The sequence below is a fragment of the Haemaphysalis longicornis genome, unplaced genomic scaffold, assembly GCF_048455015.1.
Source record: "Haemaphysalis longicornis isolate Haplotype H1 unplaced genomic scaffold, Haemaphysalis longicornis Haplotype H1 scaffold_12, whole genome shotgun sequence".
NCBI lineage: Eukaryota > Metazoa > Arthropoda > Arachnida > Ixodida > Ixodidae > Haemaphysalis > Haemaphysalis longicornis.
In genome coordinates this window covers 38,971,651-38,991,859 of record NW_027526225.1, presented here as the reverse complement: position 1 = coordinate 38,991,859, position 20,209 = coordinate 38,971,651, and the positions used below count along the sequence as shown (strand labels likewise).

The 20,209-nt window shown below is 47.7% G+C and overlaps 1 protein-coding gene across 4 annotated transcripts in view; it reads right to left on the bottom strand.

Moving 5' to 3' along the window:
- The window catches only part of Nadk2 (NAD kinase 2, mitochondrial), a 43,079-nt gene extending 23,180 nt beyond the window's left edge, over positions 1-19,899 (bottom strand). The window contains exons 1-6 of one of the 4 annotated variants that reach the window (XM_077693163.1): positions 19,765-19,899; positions 19,319-19,712; positions 15,914-16,000; positions 8,761-8,849; positions 5,096-5,266; positions 2,441-2,524 (exon numbers count right to left, since the gene is read on the bottom strand). In XM_077693163.1, the coding sequence (XP_077549289.1) occupies positions 2,441-2,524; positions 5,096-5,266; positions 8,761-8,849; positions 15,914-16,000; positions 19,319-19,501 (614 nt within the window). In that variant the 5' untranslated portion in view covers positions 19,502-19,712; positions 19,765-19,899. Of the gene's footprint in view, positions 1-2,440; positions 2,525-5,095; positions 5,267-8,760; positions 8,850-15,913; positions 16,001-19,318 lie in introns of all 4 variants that reach the window. The other 3 variants (XM_077693160.1, XM_077693162.1, XM_077693161.1) reach the window with 3 other exon arrangements.
- Between the last annotated feature and the right edge of the window lie 310 nt (positions 19,900-20,209).

The window sequence follows — 20,209 nt, the reverse complement described above, 5'->3', positions numbered from 1 at the left end:
AGGAAACTCTGCTGCCACCAATTATTGTCTGTCGGATGCAGAATCGGTCACGGGACCCGCCACATCTATGTGCATGGCCGCATGTGGTCTGGTAGCCGGAGGAGAAGGACCTGAGGCAGAGCTGTCACTCCCTACGTTCGTGGCTGACACAACACTTGCGGGCGTCACAGGTGTCATGTTGGCTGGTTAGGCTGCCTTAGGCAGCACCTGGGGGAGGGGGGGGGGGGCGGGACCAAGTCTGCTTCGCAGTACTGGGTGGCCGCCGTGACCAGACGCTGCTCCTCCGCCCACCGGCCAACTGTTTCGGCATACCTTTCTGAAAGTTTTTGTCGTGCTTCGCGATACGTAATATTCTGGGTGACCTTCAGGTTCATGATCTCTTGCTCTACTTTGAAATTACCACATGACCGGGAGTATGCTGCATGGGGTTGTTCAAAGCATGTTTCATTACATTAGTAGTACAGTTCTCAGAAGGCTGGTCATGTCCCGCGCACTTCAAGCACGTCAGTTTTCCACGGCAGTTAACAGTACTGTGCCCATACTGCTGGCACTCGAAGCAGCGGTGTGGGTTCAGTATGTATGGTCGGACAATGCAGTGAAGGAATCTTGCAGTGACCGACTCTGGAAGGACACTTCAGTCAAGAGTCAGAATCACGTTTGGTTTTGACCTCCTTGCCGTCATGTCTGATCGTTATTCTTCCCACGATAGTAATGACCTGGTCACACGACTTCAAGGACGTCGGAGTCAATTTTATTAAAAAGTCCATCTCGGGAATCATGCCTAGCAAGCTGTTAAGACTGCAATGTGGCATTACAGTTATTTGAAAGCCATGTAAGTCAGTCTGGCTCAAGAGGCTGTCAGATGGCTTCTTAGTAGATAACTCAACCAGCACGTCCCCTGATGCAAGTTTCTTTGCCTTATAGGTAGCAGCAACTTACACTCTCAATAAATTTTACAATTAAGAAAAAACAACTAGCAAAGTTATGGGGGATTCCTTGTTTTGGAATTGTATCATCAAAAAGCAAGGAAAGTTGTACGGGGGTTTAAGCTTCATGTTGGCCAGAGGTTTGAAAATTACATCAGATGCGGGCCCTTTTTGGGGTCCGACCATTTGGAAGAGAGGGTTTAGAAAATACCACGCACCCTAATATAGATCAGGGGTCTGGGGTACTTTCTTCACCGACATTACTTTGACGGCCAGTGAGGTCCCGGAGCTGCAGCCAATGGGCGACCCTGTGTCTACCAGACAGAGCGGAGCCCATTGGCCGGAGCATAACTACAGCTCCGACAGCCACCGTTCGAAGCTTCTACCCTTCACCTTAATACTCATTGTCCCGGTTGGTTTGAGCACGAGTGTGGGGGCTCGAAATCCGCGGTGTCGCCAGTAACGTCACCCTGAATACACAAGGTGCCCCGTGCAGGGGTATCTTGTACTCAGGGTTCTCTCCAGAAAGTATCGAGAGGTGGCTATACTGCAAACGAGAACGTGGCGGGGGCTGACAAGGTGTTGGCACCCCACACCCACACCAGGCAGTTTCCGGCCTCCCCCCCCCCCCCCTCTCCCTCTCTCTCTCTCTCCCCCCCCAAAAAAAACTTGATCGCATCGCATCGCAGGTGGGGAGGGGGGGGGGGGGGGGGGGGGGATTGCAGAATTTCAAATTTTCATTATAAAAATTGAACACCTCTGTTGAAATACCAAATATTGCCATGCAGCAGCGCGGTGAAAAAATAAAGCGGCATCGACTCAAAGATTTGCACGCAATGAGAGACTTCAAAGCCACTTGCTCAGACTCCTTTTCCCGTAGTCATGTGGAGGGAGGTGTGGTCGCACGCACAGTGGCCGTTCCTAGATCCTCAGGCCCCCATTTCAGACGGGTGGGTCAGCGGGAGTGGTGGGCGGCCTACCAAAGGCAGTGGACGGTGAAGCAGAGGAGTGGTCGGAATTTCCACCGCCGCCCACCATGGGGAGAACCCTGCTTGTACTATACAATGCTCGTGGGCTCCGAACAAGGGCACAAGACGCATAGATTGCCCATTCCACGAAACATCAGGATTGGGGCGGTTCACTGAGTTGAAACAACAAAGGAACTTATAGGATGGCCAACAAGTGATTGTACCAAGAGAAGGTGAACGAATAGTGCAGGACCCAGTGGATGCATTCTCAGCTACTGCATTGTGTCACAAGCTGTACTCTGAAAGCTCAATCAAGGTAACTTTTAAATTTCAGTACGAGTTTGTATTGTATGTTTTTATTTTGTGGCCACCCTGAATAATGTGCAAGAGAGGTGCTTTTCTGCAGCTCAGAATGCCCGAAATGGTCCGGCTAGGAGTCAGCAAATTAAGGCACGCCACAAGTGGGTTGAGTTTGCGACCCACACCTCTGCCGCAGAGCATTAGCAAAACCTAGTGGCTACAGTGGAGGTGGGAGAGTCCACTCACTGGAATTTCCCCGTGAGGAGTCGCTTCAGGGCCAAGGGGAAGTTCTCCGTGTAGCTGCCCGGGAGGCAGAGGTACCCGACAGACCTGGCAAAAAAAAAAAAAGCGCCGCTTATTGGCACCCAGCGAAGTTTAGGGAATCAGCCTTACACATGCGTTTCACATGGCGCAGTTAAATGAATTCCACGTTTTGTACTGCGTGGTGTCAAAATGTAGTAGAAGGCACAAGGCATAGTGGGACCACTAAGCGATGTCCAGAGGTTAACTTAAAAGGCTGTTTAGTCCAATGCAAGCTAACCTACTTCAGTCATCAGCAATTGAACAAAGCTTCTTCAGCTAAGAGAACATTTAGCGAAGTTTTTCGAAGTGGCAACAGCCAATAACAACAACACAAGTTTAATTGGCTGTTTGCAAGTGACACGCATTCACGCGTATCACTTGTCTGCCATGGCTATTTAATCCCTAATATGCTTGCCAACTGAAAAAGAGTACCAGCAGAATTATCAAAGCATTCTCATTTTTTGAGCCGCTGAGCCTTTACATTATCCACCCATGCTACACCACTACAGTGAACACCAACGAGCCACCAGGCCAGTCGTCGTAAGGCAAGCAGTTCGACTTAGTACACAATCATAGAAAGCGGAGGAAAGTAGATGAGGAAAGTCATTATAAAAACTTTTACCACCCTTCCTAAAGAAAGTTGAGAGAAGTGCGAAAGGTTCCCAACATCAAAACTGCGTCACAACCTTCGCTAAAAGTGCATCCAACCTTTGCTGAAAGTGCATCCACTCGATTGTCAAACCTTCAAAGTCACAAGTTGCAAACAAAGAACGAACGACCAAGCGACAATTTTTTTGCGCACCAAGTAAACGCATCTGCGAACGATCCAAATGTACATCGATACATGGTTTACAAGATAAATGTACCGCATTTACTCGCGTAATGAACCCACTTTTTCCCAGAAAATTCAGCATGAATTTGGGCAGAGGAGGGTTCATTATGCGGGAAAAAAATTGCAACCGATTTTTTTTTTTAAGTTGAAATTCAACACAATAAAGTTGCTAAGAGAAGCGTGTCAGAGCCTTACCATTTTCGTAAAAAACACCTGGGTGATTATGTAATGGATTTTCTTTTTTATTATGAACATGCCAGTGGCCCCCCCTACTGGCCATGGAGCTGTCCTCCTCGCTGAAATCGCTAGCGGCTTCACATTCGTAGTCGGCCCACAGCGCACCGCCTTCCGTGCCATCAAGGCACTCCAAAACTTCTTTTCTCACACCCGGAAACTTCCCTTTTTTGGGCCCATGAAACACACGGCGCACCTTGTTCACCGCCCAAAAACCTCTCGTTTTTTTCGCCCGTAGCGTACACGCGCTGGGTCAACACTGAAGTGCCGTCCAGCCATGCGGTTTCCATGTGTATCAATCAAAGCATGCTGCACCACCTTCAGTTTAAAACCGGCTGTGTAGCTCATGTGTACGATGGGCCAGCTACAACTGGCCCATCGTACGGAGCGCACCAGGAGCTCAAAAAAAAGGTCGCTACACGGCTGAGAAACAAAACCACGGAGCGTAATGGCGACGTCGCGGAACAGCGTGCCATGCGGAACAGCTAGAGTAGAGGAGTGCGGAGTACGTTTAGTGCTTTATTCACACGACGCCAAAACCAGCCAAAGCATGGTAAGTGATATGTATTCACCACTACCATGCGATACATGTAACTTTCCCTTCTGCCCTCCTGCTTGGTCCTTAGAGGACTGCAGTATGTACTAAATAAAAATAAAAATGGCAAAGAGCAGGGAAGGAGTGCGGAGTGCGTTTTGTGCTTTGTTCGCACACCACAACGTTTTTATGGTGCAAGGTTTGTTTTGCGGTCAGCAGGTGGCGCACCGCAAGCGCGCAATTTTTAAATTATTAGCCACAGCATTTCCGCTCATGTCTCTGGCTACTGCTGCGATTTATTTTTGTTGGAATGCGCTTTTGGCATTTCTGCATGTACTGTGGCGTGATATCAAGTTGCTGCAATCGTCTACAGCATCAGCAACCATGCTGAGATAAAAGCATATCCCCGCTGCATTTTTTATTCAAAGTGTCAAAAAAAGTAAATTCTCAAGAAGAAAAGGGGGGAAGGGTTCACTGCACGAGTGGGTTCATTATACGAGTAAATACGGTATACTGTACTCCTTCACGATCGATGCGTGTACAGTGTAAGAGACACTTGGTTACAAGAGACATTTGAATGAAGGCGGTTTGGTTGGTTTTCCTATGTTCGCCATGTTAGCAACATTGCTTACAAGAGACCTTGGTTACAAGAGACACGTTTACTGGGCCCCTTGAGTGTCTCTTGTAACGAGGTTTTTACTGTATTGTCTTACCTAGCACGTGTCTTGTGTGCCGGGAGATCTTGTCAGAGCTTTTTGGTAGACCAACGAAACCAGTCTATGGGGAAATGCATTAGTTTTCTGACAGGACGCCACCGGTCCTGCTAAGAAAGCTTTCGCTTATTTAACAGCCCGCAAGCACAGCTTTCCGCAGGTCACAGGTGCTGACACCAGCAGACCATTGAGACGGAATGGCTGAACACACGCAACTGTGCACGCCGAGAAACTGCCGCCACGACGCATCAAGCAAAGGCTACAAAATAAACAAGTCGGGCCACCTGGAGGGGTCGCTGTTGATGCCGATGATGGGCTTGTCCCGGCTGTGGACCTTGCTGGCGGCCATGAGGAAGGTGCCATCGCCCCCCGTCGTGAAGATGACGTCCGCCCAGTCAATGTTGCTGTCCGTGTACTCAAAGCGGTCCACCAGGCGCGTCTCAATGCCGTTCTCCCTGCAGACGCCAGCGCCAACGCTTCAGGACAACTGTGGCCTCGGTGGGGGTCAGTCACCTTTGAACAATTAGGCCGTCGAATTGATCTTAGCAGAGTCTCCCCTTCGAGTTACGTCTGACATTTGTACGACTGCAATGTGGTGGAGTGCCTGCACCGACACGGGCGCAAGGACTCCCCTGCATGTGCGGACTGTTCGAAACCAGAGACGCTGGAGCACCTACTCTGCTTCTGCCCCCACCTTGCGGGGCCGAGAGCAGAGCTCCACCAAGCGCTCCAGCGTCGAGGCCTTCCCAGCGCCGGCATGGAGGACCTTCTGTTCTTGAAGGGGCCTGCGGCAACCCAACGGGAAGTCTTCGCCCATCTGCTCCATTATCTGGAGACGACCGGCCTTACGCAGCGGCTGTAGCCCGGACTGCAGTGCCCGGACTGACAGCTTTCTAGGACTGACAGCTCTCTTTATACTTCTCTCTCTCTCTCTACTTTATCCTATCACTCCCCCTCTAATTCCCTTCCCATGCACTGGGTTGTATGCAGGTGATGAGCGCCCTGCCAAGCTCAAAATATCCCCAGTGCCTTTCCTTTCCTTTTCCTCTACCGCAAACCACAACATTTTTACATCAGACAACCAGCGCCCACTGAGGTTGTACTGGTGCAATCGCGACAACTGCCAGCGCATACAAGTGGTACAGCGCGACGATAGGGGCAACCATTCGGCTGCAATTTGCACAGGACGGGTGCCAGTTGAGTTGCATGCACTACAGCGGCACTGTGAAGTGTGATCAAAAGCTCTTTCAAGGCTTGTCGCTCCACTCAAACGACGAAACCGAACCCACCAACCATGCCGCGTGTAGGTGGCGGCACAACGAAGGGATCCAGAAAGAAGATGGAGGGAGAAGCTATAGTTTTGCTTGGGATTGGGCGAGTTGGCTCATGATCGCTCGAAAACCTTCAGCTGGAACGTACAGAAACGAAGGGCGGTCGAGAGAAAGGGACGGTCAGCACTGTGTCCATGTTTCTCACGACCATCCTTAATTTCCATACGTTCCAGCTGAAGGTTTTCCAGGGAGAAGCTAGTTTAAAGCCCAACGAAAGCTCTAGAAAAATACGGCTGCAGTTAAAAGTATCCCCTACCTAAGGGAGACAGTGAAGGGAAAGCAGCGGTCAGGTGTGGCCACACTCCGGCCCCACTGCGGCTACCAGCCCGAGAAAGACACGAGGGATGTTTTGGGAACGCCATTAAGCTAAACACTACTGCCTTTTTTTTTGCACTCATGAGATCTTGAGACAAAGGCAATGGTAACACGATACGTACTGTGCACGACTCCACGACTATTTTTCAGGCTGATACAGCACACATCTACTACATTTGAATTTGGAGTTGCTCCTTTTGAAAACTTCTACCTACTCACTGTAACTGGAATATGCAAAGCTCAGCCTGCCACGGCAGCCCACTGAAAGCCTGTATGGTTGCAACATTGGCTACAAGATAAAATCAAGGGTGGGACAGAAGCCCGTCTGTTTTGGAAAATGCGCGACAACAATTAAAAACTGACAGCGATCATGCATCTACTAAAAAAACAAAACAAAAAAAACATTCATGGTTGATGGCAGGTTTTAATTGTCGTGATTTACAAGACGCTCACATCGAGCCCACCAAAAGCGTCGCCAAAAGCCACTCAATTTCAGCATTCCTAGTGCCTAAACTGAGTCTTTCCTGGCTAAATCTTGTGCCCTCATCCCACATGGGTATCTCATTAGCGGTGACTGTATCATTATGGGCAGAAGAATATTTTGGCCTACTACTGACAGCACACTGAATTGTGGGTTGTAAGCCTACTGGAATTGCATTACTTCTACCACAGCAAAGATGCATGGTATGAATACTGCTTCACTGTGCACATCAAGAAATAAGCCAAGCCAAAATGTTATACAAAACAACCAGTTCTTCAGTCGGGGCCACTAAACCTAACCACATTTAGGCAGACATCACCAAATTTCCCTAGCAGCACCCACAATTTGAAATGCGAATATTTCAATAGCTTTTGAGGACCACGCAAACTTAAGTTCTCATTATTAGCAGTTTGCCTGTAATTACTGCGGAATCGTGGTGCTACGTTTCAAAAACAGGAAACCAACTACACGACACAGCGCCCAATTCAATAAAACAGCTGCGACAGAATAACTGCGCGATAATTTTATCTGCGACTACTTTTTATTTTTCGCCTGTCAAACCTCCCAGAGAGGGAAGCCAACGGCTGAACAGTCCCTGTGCAGCATCGCGCGCTGTGCTTTTTTCCCAGCCTTTTCTGTGCGCGTATTACAGCTCTGCCTTGCCGTGACAGCTGTCGTGACAGATGGCTGCAAAAGACGGGCGTCATTTCCCAACCGTACTGCTGCACAGTCCGTGCAGTCACTGCAGCAGCATGTGTGACAGCGACGGTACGACTGCGACAACATCCCGCACCAAGGGGACCACAACAGGACAGTGAACTATTTGCCTCGGGCTCCATTGCAACCTCGATTGATTGTAGGGTTTAACGCGCCAACGCAACGCAGGCGATGAGGCGCGCCGTAGTGGAGGGCTCCGGATTAATTTTGACCACCTGGGGATCTTTATCGTGCGCCGAAATCTCGTACACACGGGCGTTTTTGCTTTTCGCCTCCATCAGAAAAGCGGCCGCCGCGGCCGGGAATCGAACCCGCGACCTCGTGCTCAGCAGCGCAACGCCTTAGCCACTGAGCCACCGCGGCGGGTCCATTGCAACCTCACATGAGGGCTGAATTAAACACTTTTTCTACGACCACACCTTCAATTGACGTGGGAATCGAAATCGGTCCCTTTTTGCGATTGGTCGTACAACAGAGTATGTTTTTCATGCATACGCTCTTGACGATCACACACTACTCGTGTATTTTTTTTTTATGCCTACTCCTGATGTGCCTGACAAAGGCTCAGAGTATCAATCAATCAATCAATCAATAAATAAATAGAGTTCTTTTAAAACCCACAAAAGTAGTGCTCCCTTATTGCAACCGCATTTTTAATTGCTGTGGGAGTCAAAACCAACCACGGCGTATTTTTAAACCCCCAAAAAGTGGTGCGTATACGAGCACTGTGTGTTTTGTGACTGACCAGCCAAATGTCCAATGTTTTACCAGCGAGCGCTGGGAGAAAAACCCTGCTTGACTACCACGGTGCTGTTGTCAGAAGTGCGCGACTCTATGCTCCTGTTTTTTCTTTTCGGCTGCCAAACGACAGCGAGAAAAGGTTTCAAAAGACAGGACGCTGACAAGGACTAAAAAAATGTTCCCGAGAAAGGATTAGATGAGGGGGGTATACAAGAGAGGCTAAAAAAAACACCCTCAGAAGGCCGTAGATGAGGGTGCAATTAGGAGGGTGTAAAAAAACACCCCGGACAAAGGGTGTATATGACAGGGACTAAAAACACCCCTAAGTAGGGGTGTCGATGAGGGCGTATACGAAGAGGCTCACCTGAGGGTGTTGACAACCAACTCCCGGTTCCTGGTGTGGATCTTGTGGTGGTGCACGAGGCTGTTGTAGTCCGACCCCCGGGACTCCAGCTTTGCCCAAACACAGTAGTAACACCAGGGACCCACGATGGGAGGGGAGAAGAGGGGCGGGGGAGAGGAAGAGAGAGAGAAAAAGACTGGACTTGTAGATCACTCCGCACTGCGGCAATCCCCGACTGCCCCAATACAGCGAAACTCCAGAACCAAAACGGTTATCCCACACACAACATGCCCCTGCCATCTTCCTAGCAAAAAAAAATCTCGTTCCATCTCTACCCTTTCTCCCCTGCACTGCTGTGTAGGGTGAAGAACCACAACAGGCATGGTGTTTATACCAACTCAGGTTTGTTGCACCATTGAAACGAGAGTAACTTTCAATGCACTTTGTCCCCTCAGCTTCCAGCGAGCCCAAAACACTTCCACACATTACACCAGGATGTTGAAAAGGGGGGAGGGTTTGAAACCCCCCCCCCCCCTTTTTTTGCAGATTTGTTCCAGGCAGTGTGAAACGAGTGCTAAAGTTTATTTTGGCAAAACTTCCCCTTCCCATATACCTGCCAACCTGGTGACATGGAAATTCGTAATATCTGCGGACAGTGGGGGCAGCACACTATTTTTTAAGTCTAAAATGATTCACGTTTTCTTAACGCATTCTCACGTTTTCAGAACCATACGTGAAAACCCGTCAGTGTTGAGTAACGAGCAGCAACTCCATTGGGAAGAGCAGCGAATTCGGATATGTACAATTTCGAGAACACTAGGTAGTGCTTTCGCAGCTTCGAGCCCGCCTTTGCACTGCAAAGCAACTATCGCGGTCGTACCTTGGGTCTTGCTGCGCAGGACGTGGCAGTCATGCAAAGAGCGCCACGAGCACGAAAGTCGTAACCGGCCCGTACACTATAAGCAGACTCGCCTTGGTAGCAGCGAGTTCTGGATATGGATGCGTAGCTCACTTCAAGAAGAAGACGGAAATTGCTGGTTCGCCATTGGTGATAACGATACTACGTATTGCTTTCTCGTGGTGGAGCTGGTACCACCGTGTTATTTAATAAGATGGTCCAATTTTTTTCGAAAATTCATAAAATTTCAGGCACGATTTGTAGAATCGTAAGACGCGGCAAAATTCGTACATTTTACGGAAAATTCGGCAGAGTTGGCAGGTATGTATCCCCCCCCCCACCTTCTGCAAAAGAAAATTACGGGCTATGGGCCTGCATTACAGTGTCATGTTTCATTTGCTAGTGCACTTTTGACGCAAAATTTTCCATGCCTTTAACCTTTTCCCACAAAGTTTTGCAAGGGCAGCATAAATTTCTGAGAAGGGGAGCGTGCTTGCAGGAAAGAGCGGCAGGCAACTTCCTGCAAGTTTACCACCTACCACTTGATGTCGCAGACATAAAGCAACATTTCCATTACGTCTGCGCACACGCTGAGCTCAGTGCAATGCACCGACTGCATTACCTTCCCCAGACTTCTCTACCACTTCACCTCCATCACCACAAACTTCCTATGTAGTATGTAATAAACTTTCACTTAAAAAAAAAAGATCAGGAACGTCTCCTAAGCGCTAACCACAGCTCAAACTATCAGACGGGAAGTTGCACCCTCTGCCTTCTTTCTTCTGTCTTTCAACTTTTGTGCCAGAAGGATGAATAGATATCCCATGCTCCGAAATGTGTTCCCATTCCCGTGGGACAGAGCTCACACCAGTCTTGGGAGGCCTTAGGCTACCGCCAGTAATCTCCCTAGTGCGAAAAAAATCGGCTCACGATTACGATACTCCCTAATGCGAAATTTGAGTGCAGCACGAACTGCAGACTTCTCAGTGATGGCGCATAGCTGCCGCGTCTCAGGAAGTGATTGTGTAATCAGTGAACGCACGATGGCACCCAGTATTCTGGCATTTCCTCGCAGAGCATCGCTGCGGCTGAGCACCGTCCTCTCCCTCGCATCTTCGCCGCACTTTCCTCCTTCGCTTTCCTGCTCACTCTATCTGTCTGCAGTCTTTGACTTCGGGACCTCCTCCCGTATATACACATTGTATGTTGTTTCTGTGTGATCAATAAAGCACCACTGAAACGAGAGCTTCTGCAGGCAAAGAAAACTGTTGAACAATTCTGGCGGTGCTGCCATTGCATGCAACATCAAATGGCAGTTTATAGAAAAAAAAAAACAGAAAAGGTTCCTCAAAGCGCAAAAGAGTTCCCACTCATATCAACTCAGCCTGTTCCTTAGGGTGCCCACACATCCAATTCAAGGTTCAGCCACCTGTACCGGCATTCCCAGCCAGTAACAACAAGCCGTTAAATGGTAACTTTGGATAACAATTTGCTGCCAAGCAGTGCATGCAGTGAAAGGGAGAGCACCTCCAGTAATCAAAGTAGCTACCGAAATTCTTCTGAGCCCAGCACTACAGTCTCCGAAGGGACGTACAAGGCAACCCATCGTACACATCCCAGTATCCACAAAAAAAATAAAATAAAATGATAAAGCTGTGTACATGCCTCTGTAGACACTAGACCAGATATGGCAGGCATACACCAGATACTGTCTGTCGCAGCTTTGCTCTACCTTTTGAACAATCCCGAGGCTCTCAACCACCTCACACCGCAATCTCTTATCTTTACCCAAGCCTACAATGTCTCGCAAAAGCTACAAGCGTCCTTGCTTCTAAGATATTGTGGACGTGTAGCAGACATGCTTACACAGATAAAGAGAGACGCACCAGACACCTGAAAATTGACCCACAGCATCGCTGCCCGCTCTCATTAACCGACGGGAGCGCACCGCACACAGTGCCGAGATAAGCGCGGCTTGCTGTCTTACGGCCGCAGTCTCGATAAGCCCCTCACTGAGTCTTTAATTACTGGAGATCTAGACATTGATGCTCCCTTGCTGCCCCTTCCAGTGATCCCTGCCAAGTGGTTGGAAAACAACTGGCTGTTTGCAAAAGCTACTGTCTCCGATAAGTTACGGCCTCGACGTAAAAGCAACCAAGTTGCTGATTTGCCAAACATCGAGTGCAGGGAAGCTACAGCGGCACTTCTACCCCGTTTTCACCCCAAAGAAGTAAGAATGGCCCAAACGGGGAAAAAATTTGGCATAACAGTACTTTTTTTTTGTCAACATTGGGCCGACAGCGATGTGGCAGTGGCTCCAACACACCAAGGCCCTTTTAGGGCGGGTAAAACGAAGTGTTATAACAACCTTTTAACTCGTAACTCCACAGGCTCTTACTCAAGCTAATTTATAACAAAACTGGTACTAGATTTTAATAATGGAAGAGAAATACAAGTACTAAATACTAAAGAGAAATACTAAATACTAAACACTTTTAGTATTTAGTAAAACTAAATACTTTAGTATTTAGTAAAACTAAAGTATTTAGTAAAAGTATTTAGTAAAACTAAAGCGTCGGGGTAGTCACCGTGACGCTTTTAGTATTTAGTAAAACTAAATACTAAAGAAAAATACTAAAGAGAAATACAAGTTTGTCTTATTTGAAAGTTTGCTCCTTTGTCCTAACAAGAGTGTCGCCAATTTTAAGGCAAACTACAAGCAATTGAGCTACAGACGAAAGAAAACAGATAAAGAAGTGACGAATCCCCAGCCACTTTCTGGAACTGCCAAATGACGTCATAGGAACTAGTATGAGCAATTGGTTGCTGTCGGCAAAAGTCCCCATCAAAAAATGTGACTGCGTCATTGTAGTAGTGCCCTCTACTGCCATTAGATGGCACCACTTAAATTCTAACTTGGAGTCAACAAATTGAGAAACTTGTTTTGAGTATTCCTTCTTCTGTTCAGTTGCTACCATTGTTGTATAGAGCGAAATCTGAAAGTTTTGCAGTATTTATTGTCCATTTGTCGTGAAAATGTCGTTCGGTGCTAGAATGAAGCTGAGTTAGTTACCAAAGGTGAACGCTTTTTAAACAAGACTGTGTTTTGTTCTACCGGCCCCTTTTAAGTTTATGCCTGGTTCACCACATTCTACAGTTTCGTTTGCTCAAAAATAAAAATACAACACATTTCAAAAGCCCTACCTCACTGGTCATTCAATACGCTTGACAAAAAAAAAAAGGTAAGAGACTGCAGCAACATGCAACTTTGCTCTATGACAACGCTGATAAAGCTCTCGCACTGGAGATCGTAGGGCATGAACTAAAGAACTCGAATGCTTTAGCCGCAAAACAAAAACAAGAAAAAAAAAACAATGGCACAGCCGATTCCTGGCCCACACAAGGTGAACTCAACCTTCAGTACACCTAGCTTTTTGTGCCCTTTACTGCCAGGCAAGCAGCCTGCCAAGCTACAAAAATGGGATGTACAACTGGGGTAAAACGTTTTCAGGACACGATTTCGATAACATTAACATCTCTGCACTCCGGTGGCTAAGCTCCTGCAATGTGTATAATGATGATACACTGAAGCATGATGCTTCGCTTACAAATCCAATTTAAGTGCAGAGTCCTCAAAGAGGAGAAGAATTAACATTGGAAGTCGAAATCGTGTACTGCAAACTTTTCACCCCGAGTGTACATTTCATGAGTCTTATACACGAATTCGGGCATAAACCCTCTATACATTTATGCATTTATGAAATGTGGTCTTTGTCTAGAGCAAACAAACAAAAAAAAAACCCCTCAACTCGTTCCCCAGGTAGTCAATAAAAAGTGAGCGCTCACACTACCGAATTCATCTTCTGACCTTCATTCCACTGTGCATGTGTGGCACTCTTCAGTGGCTAGAGCAACTCTACTAGGAGCGTATTTTTACACCTCGACTCGATGCCGAAATCCTCGCAGCCTTCAGTTTTGGGGCACTGCGAGGGCATGTAGAAAGCCTGCCAAACAATGTTTCAGTTGCAAATTACAAAGCGTTAAAAAATAAATGCCGCTTTTCAGCTCAACGCGCACGGCTTGAATTGTTTCTTCTGTTTAAGACAACACGCAACTGTCAAAAACTTGCAGCGATGCAGGTTACTTGTATTTTTAATTTCCGTAAACATACCCTTCTGATTTGATTGATTGATTGATTGATTGTAGGGTTTAACGCAAAGACGCAACGCAGGCGATGAGGCGCGCCGCAGTGGAGGGCTCCGGATTAATTTTGACCACCTGGGGATCTTTCAACGGAGCGCCGAAATCTCGTACACACGGGCGTCTTTGCTTTTCGCCTCCATCAGAAAAGCGACCGCTGCGGCCGGGAATCGAACCCGCGACCTCGTGCTCAGCAGCGCAACACCTTAGCCACTGAGCCACCGCGGCGGGTATACCCTTCTTATTTCGAAGTTACAGTATCTACAATGAGAGGGGTCCTGCTTGTTAGAAAAATTGGCTGTCTCAAGAGCGTCACACTCTTCAGAAGACATTTCTGCATAAAAATAAAATGCGAGCCAAGCCAATACCAAAGAGAGGAATTTAGTTCTCTTGCCAAAGAGGTTTTTTTTAAAGGGTGCTGCACAGGTTTCTAGCATGTGTTAGTTTGGCACGTTTGTGTTAATATTTTCGAGGGCATGCCTACATTCAAAATCTCTGTGCCAAAGGTTTGTCGCCTTACATTCACAAAAGTCAACATGTGCTTATAGGGGTCATGAAGGATTCAAAAGAGCTAGGCAACTCACCTAACTCTACCCACGAAAGGCTTTTTAACCAAAACAGCTGAGAAATATTGAAACAAACTTTCGAGTTGCATGCTGCACAATGTCAACAGTGATGTAATACAAGGAACACTAAAAACAATGTTATCGGTGCGGTAACCGCAGGCCAGCCTTCACGTAATATGATCAACGGGAACTACCGTAAAGTTCCGAGAGAACACCCCCCCCCCCCACCCCCTTCAGGGGTGAAATATTCTATTTACTAAAAGACCATAAAGATTGCTCACCCCTTAAAATCGATGGCTTTAGTGCCGATGAGTGAACAAAACAAAAGCGAACCATCTGTTCATACGTTGATGTGGTCTATTTTCCGGTTATAAGTCGCACCCCTCTCAACATGGCAGTTTTTCAAAAAAAAAAAAAAAACGTATATAAGTCGCACCGGTATACAAAACGCACTTGTTAATCAGATAAACTCATAGAGGATTAGTTCATTAGAAAATGCAGCGAAAGTACATGGTTACAACGGCTGCCGCCTCTGAACGCATCCCCCGGTAAGCAGTGCTAGACACGTGCATCTACCATCCAAAGTCTAGATAGAACTTCTCGAAAATGGTTTAATGATACACACAGAAGGCATGTACTTAGACTGCATTTCAGGCAAAACCATCGAAGCCTTCTTCCTCCGACTCCCAACAAATAATTCATTTGTTTAGACCATAGAGCCGTGTCTCAACGTGCACTCGCATCACGCAGGCACCTTTTCGAGCGCGGACCACACACGGCCGCCATGTACCAAATTTATTCCATACATAAGTCGCACTGGCAGATAAGGTGCACCAACCGAAATGTCAGAAAAAAAAAACGCGACTTATACACCGGAAAATATGGTATTCATCCTTTCCACATCTGACTTTAAAGTTTGCCCATCTTGTATTATTTCTTTATATCTCCGCAGTTTTGGGTGGCGGTGCGGCAACTTTTTTGTAGTTTTTCGCGCCTCAACCGAAAGATAGCCCACACTGTATTTTTCACTTGAACCCTTTGTACTTTGGCTGGGCGTTCTTTCAGAACTTTACGATAGACCCTTCGCTACACTCCCCCAATCATGTTTCACGGTAGTGGCTTAAATCCTTGGCCACCATTCGCACAAACAAAATTCTGTAACATCAGAGACCTCGCCGAAAAATGGCTGGGGAGGTAGCACTGCTCCATTTATTTTCATTCAGTACCCATGTCAGTTTGTTGAGACGTGGTGCTAAAACTGGCAGCATTGTTATCGGTTCAATGCTATCAGTTATCGGTATCGGTTCATGATCGGTTTTGGCATTGGTGTTATTGGTTCAATCGGTTCGACTGGTTTGAACGAACCAAACCCGTTTTCTTTAAAAGATTATTGGTTAGATCTTATTCGGCAGTCTATTCACGACCATTTTGCAAAGAACATTCCTAAAGCAAAGCTTTTGTTTGTGCAGTGCGGGGTTTTGATTGACGTGACGCTATGCGCATGATTCACCTTATGCTTCCCGACAAGCATGCGAACTCCAGTTGAGCGTCGGGCATCGTCACCTCTAGGCGCCTCCCCAAAACCAGAATCACTCTTCTGCACAGCGCACGCAGTCGATGCACACGGGATGATCGGCAGAAGAACAATAAAGCAGGGACAGAGAAAGAAGAGCGAGAGAACGATCAGGAAGCTGCAAAAATAAGCAACCTCACACGAGTAGTCTCTCAAGTTTGGCTGGGCACCTCGAGGCCCTCCTCTCTCAAACCAACGCGAACCTCTTTGACTGTGTTCATAGTGTGACAAAGTGGCGAATAAAATGTTTAGAACTGTCTACTGTGCAAGCAGCCAGCAAAGCAGACCACGCAAAGTGTTACCAGCACTGCCCCATTGGCTGGCCGCGACCATAATACTGCCAGGGTTTTTGTCACAAATGCTGCGCAGCCAGAGACAGCAGTTTTGCACTGACCGTCCACTTGGTATGTCGCTCACGCGGAATCCCAGTATGACTGGTACATCCGCTTCCAAGGTGGGTGTGGTGGAATTTTGTGCTGGCATATTTGTGCCGACAGCTGGCACTTCAGTCGGTAGGAATATTTAGGGCATTTTACCATCTTCCACACTGCTGCGTTGTTTCCAAGCATGGTTCATTCGCACGCATCTTCAGCCAAGATCTAACAAACGCTAACCTAACCTAACTCAACCCATAAAGGTGTGTCTCGGATAAACAACAGAAACCCAGATGCAATGCGGTAACAGAACCCAGCTGAAGACCGGCATTACCCAGCATTAAGGTTCTGTTATAAAAAAAAAACACGTCACGATAAAAGGCAAAAAAAGACTCCCCAGAAACAAAGTTAGACAAAAGTAGAAAAGAAAAAAGTCTGATGAAGTTGGAATCAAACCAGCATTTTCCCGATCAGCAACATTATGCCAAGCCACTTCACCTGAAAACGCTATGTACAGAGGCAGAAATACCAGTCACGATGAAGCGAACCCTTCAAGCGGTCAGGAGACAGTGCTGGAAAAATATTCCTACAAACTGAATTGGCAGTTGTCAGCAATTAATCCACTTGCTAACACAGTCAACTCGCGTTAATACAAAGTCCACACGGACCACGAAAACCTCTGGATTGACTGAACTTCCAAATAAACAAGGGGCACAATAGCAGCGTTGCTATTAGCCTGCAACATGTCTCCCCATTTGATTCCGTTCCGAATCTCGACTTTCGTCCCCAAGTCGAGCGTACGAAAGGCTGCGTCTAATCTCACGGCAGCCGTGAGAATTACACCCGGGAAATTCTCACGGCAGTTTCTTAAGAGGCGGCTGGCCTGAAATTCGTTCAATAATATTACCTCCCAATGTAGCCTAACCTCACTGAACCCAACGTAATCTAACAGAACGTACCTACCTGAATCCAGCCCAACTACAACAAACCTAACCTAACCCAGCGCAACCACATAGAGGACACCATATATTAAACCTAATCCAACGCATTCTAGAGGCCGTGTGCGTCGATCTCGAACGCTTGATATAGTATAACCAGAACAAAACAAAAGCTAAATCACGATAAGCGAAAACTTCAAAAATTCGGAAAGCTTAAAAAAAAAAAACAAATAAAAAAACATCCACAACTCGAACCTGGGCCTTCGTGTTAAGCTGTAGAGCCAAGCTTTTAGGGAATATTTGTTCCAGAGAATCTTCGGGTGGCGTGTTTGGCCAATGAGAGGTGACTGCCATGAGAAATATGACGGTAATTCTCAACGGTTGCCGTGATAATAGACACTACCTAAAATCAAAGCCTGAAGCGTCCAAAACACAAACTGCTCACATGGCGCTGTGCACAAAAAAAAGAAAAAAAGGAAGGGTGCAACCACCAAATAAGAGATGCACATGCGCTTCATCAACTGCGCGCTGCCTCAGTTGCAATGGTGCAGACATTTGTGCAGAACACGACGCCGTTCTTGCGCTTTAAAATTTTTGAATTTTATCAAGAATGAACAGTCACCCTGATGCTTCCTATTAAAAACTTCTAATTAACCAGCTTTTAGCTTCAAATTATCAAGCAATTTCTTCCATTGAATTGCAAATAAAATTGCGCAGACAAGCCTATCACTTCCAATTAGGCGACTTCGAATTAAAGAATCAACTAATTGCCTAGTTCTTAAAGGAGCCACGAAGAGAAAATACAACTTCGTTTAATTTGAAAGAACTAGGATTCAGTATATCACTCAGCTTGCAGCCACAAAAGATGTTCTTTTAACGAAAAAAAAGCAAGAAGTATTAAAAAACTTTCAAATTTTGCGCCACGGTGACGTGTTATGAGCAAGAATGTCGTCATACGGGCCAACAATAAAACAATTTTCAGTGCGTTAACTGCACGTTAGCATTCAAGTGATGCGGTCAAATGGAACTAGAGGCCCCATTACAGACGTCCAGTCATGTGTCGTCGCGACAGGTCAGTTAGGCGGCCGCCAATCGCACAAACAAGGTTCCGTGACGTCATAGAAAAGTTGCGGGAAATTGGCTAGGGGGTCGCCACTGCTTAACACGTTTTCTTTCATATCTCCGTTATTTGTTCGAAGACTGCGATGATATTGGTATCATTGTTATCGGGACTAATCAGTCTTTCTAATAAACCCAACCTGTATTTTGTCTTCATGGCTCCTTTAAAGCTCGATGCGAAAGCCAGTGCTATGCAGCGGCGTGTTTTCAGCGCTTCAGTGCCATGCCAATCTTTGCGTGACCTTGGCATGCCAATCTATAGACACCGCCTGAAGATGCTAGAATAGGCATGCTGGTCTTAGCCAGCCCTCCAGGGCTATTTTACCATTGCACAGATGAACAGGGCAAAGGTCCTGTCAGGTTGCTTTTAGTGTTGCCTTAGCACCGAGACATACAAATCTTCAGCTCTGGTTAGTAAATAAACATCCCAAGATATGTCTGTTGAGTTGGGAAGCTTTCCTCCTCCGGTATGCAATCATTTCCGGAGTGCCTCAGGTTTCGTAATTATTTTGGTAGACGAGAGTCACTGCCTCCGCAGGATAAGCTGATAAGCCTTCTCTCTGATAACGCCTCATTTGACGTCTTCGTAAACAAATAACCAGGGGCGCCTCGACGGGTAGTAACGTCGTCCCACTGACGGCACTACAACGCGGACCACGTTCTCCCCGACTGCCCGTTTATCGAACGACCTACGTACGCCAGCACACCCACCAAAAAAGGCGGAGCTTGAGACAACCATCTGTTGCTCGTAGCTGGGCCGGGCTCAGAAAGTGCATTGGCAAGGTCGACCCTGAGAAGACACTGAGAAAAAACACTGGGGCGAGGCGAAAAATTAGGAGCGTAGCTGAAAAAACTAAAAGAGGGATCTCGCCGGTTGTGTGGCGTGTGGCGGCACAGATAAGGCGACTCACATCTTGTACCAGCTCGTCCTCGGTGAGGTGTGCGTGGCGGCGCTTCTCGAACTCGTACCGCGAGAACTTGGTGAGCACCAGCGCACGCCGGGGTCGGAAGACGGGCGCCTCGGCCGTACCAAACTGGTCCGAAAGCGGCTCGGACGACGCCGAGTCCGCAGTCGTGCTCGTTGAGAAGTGCATGGCTGCCGACGGCGAGGCGGCGACTCGGCGGCAAGCGGGGTAGTAGGGCGACCGAAGGATCGGGGCCAACAGGAGGAGATTACCGGTCCGGGCGGTCGCAGTCGCTCCGACGGTACTGCTGCTGCTGCTGCTGCTGCTGCGCCCGGCGGCACGGCGCTTCACAGGCGGCAGCGGCGGCGACGACAGGCAGGCATGGTTGCTCGCGTAGTTTCTGCGCAGGGCGATTTTCCAGATTTGCTTCATCGCACACGCGCCCAGCTTACATCTTTTCCGCGGGCTGCTGCTGCTGCGGCCGCCGCTGTAGCCGGTCACACCACCGCAGGCCAGTTGTCGCTGCTGCAACAGGCAGCGTGTCAGATTTGATATCGCAGCGGGCACAACCAACGTCGGGGCAACACCAGTGGCACACGCGAGTAACGACGGCCCGAATGACTGGTTATCGGCAGCCGAAGTGCCGCAGTTCGTGCCCTGAAAGACTGAAAGCAAATAAGGACGTTAAAATTAAAAACTTTATGTGGCGGGATAAGACATGGCAATCCGGCGATGGCGGGTAAACTAAGAAGTTACAAACTGTGGTGGATGATCGACGACCAAATCCATGGAGGAAAGAAAAGGTTAGGAGAGGCCGTGACGTCACATTTGTGAAGCCGAGTCCCGCCATGACTTGAGCCCACGGAGCCCAGCACTCTATCCCATCATCCTTTGCTG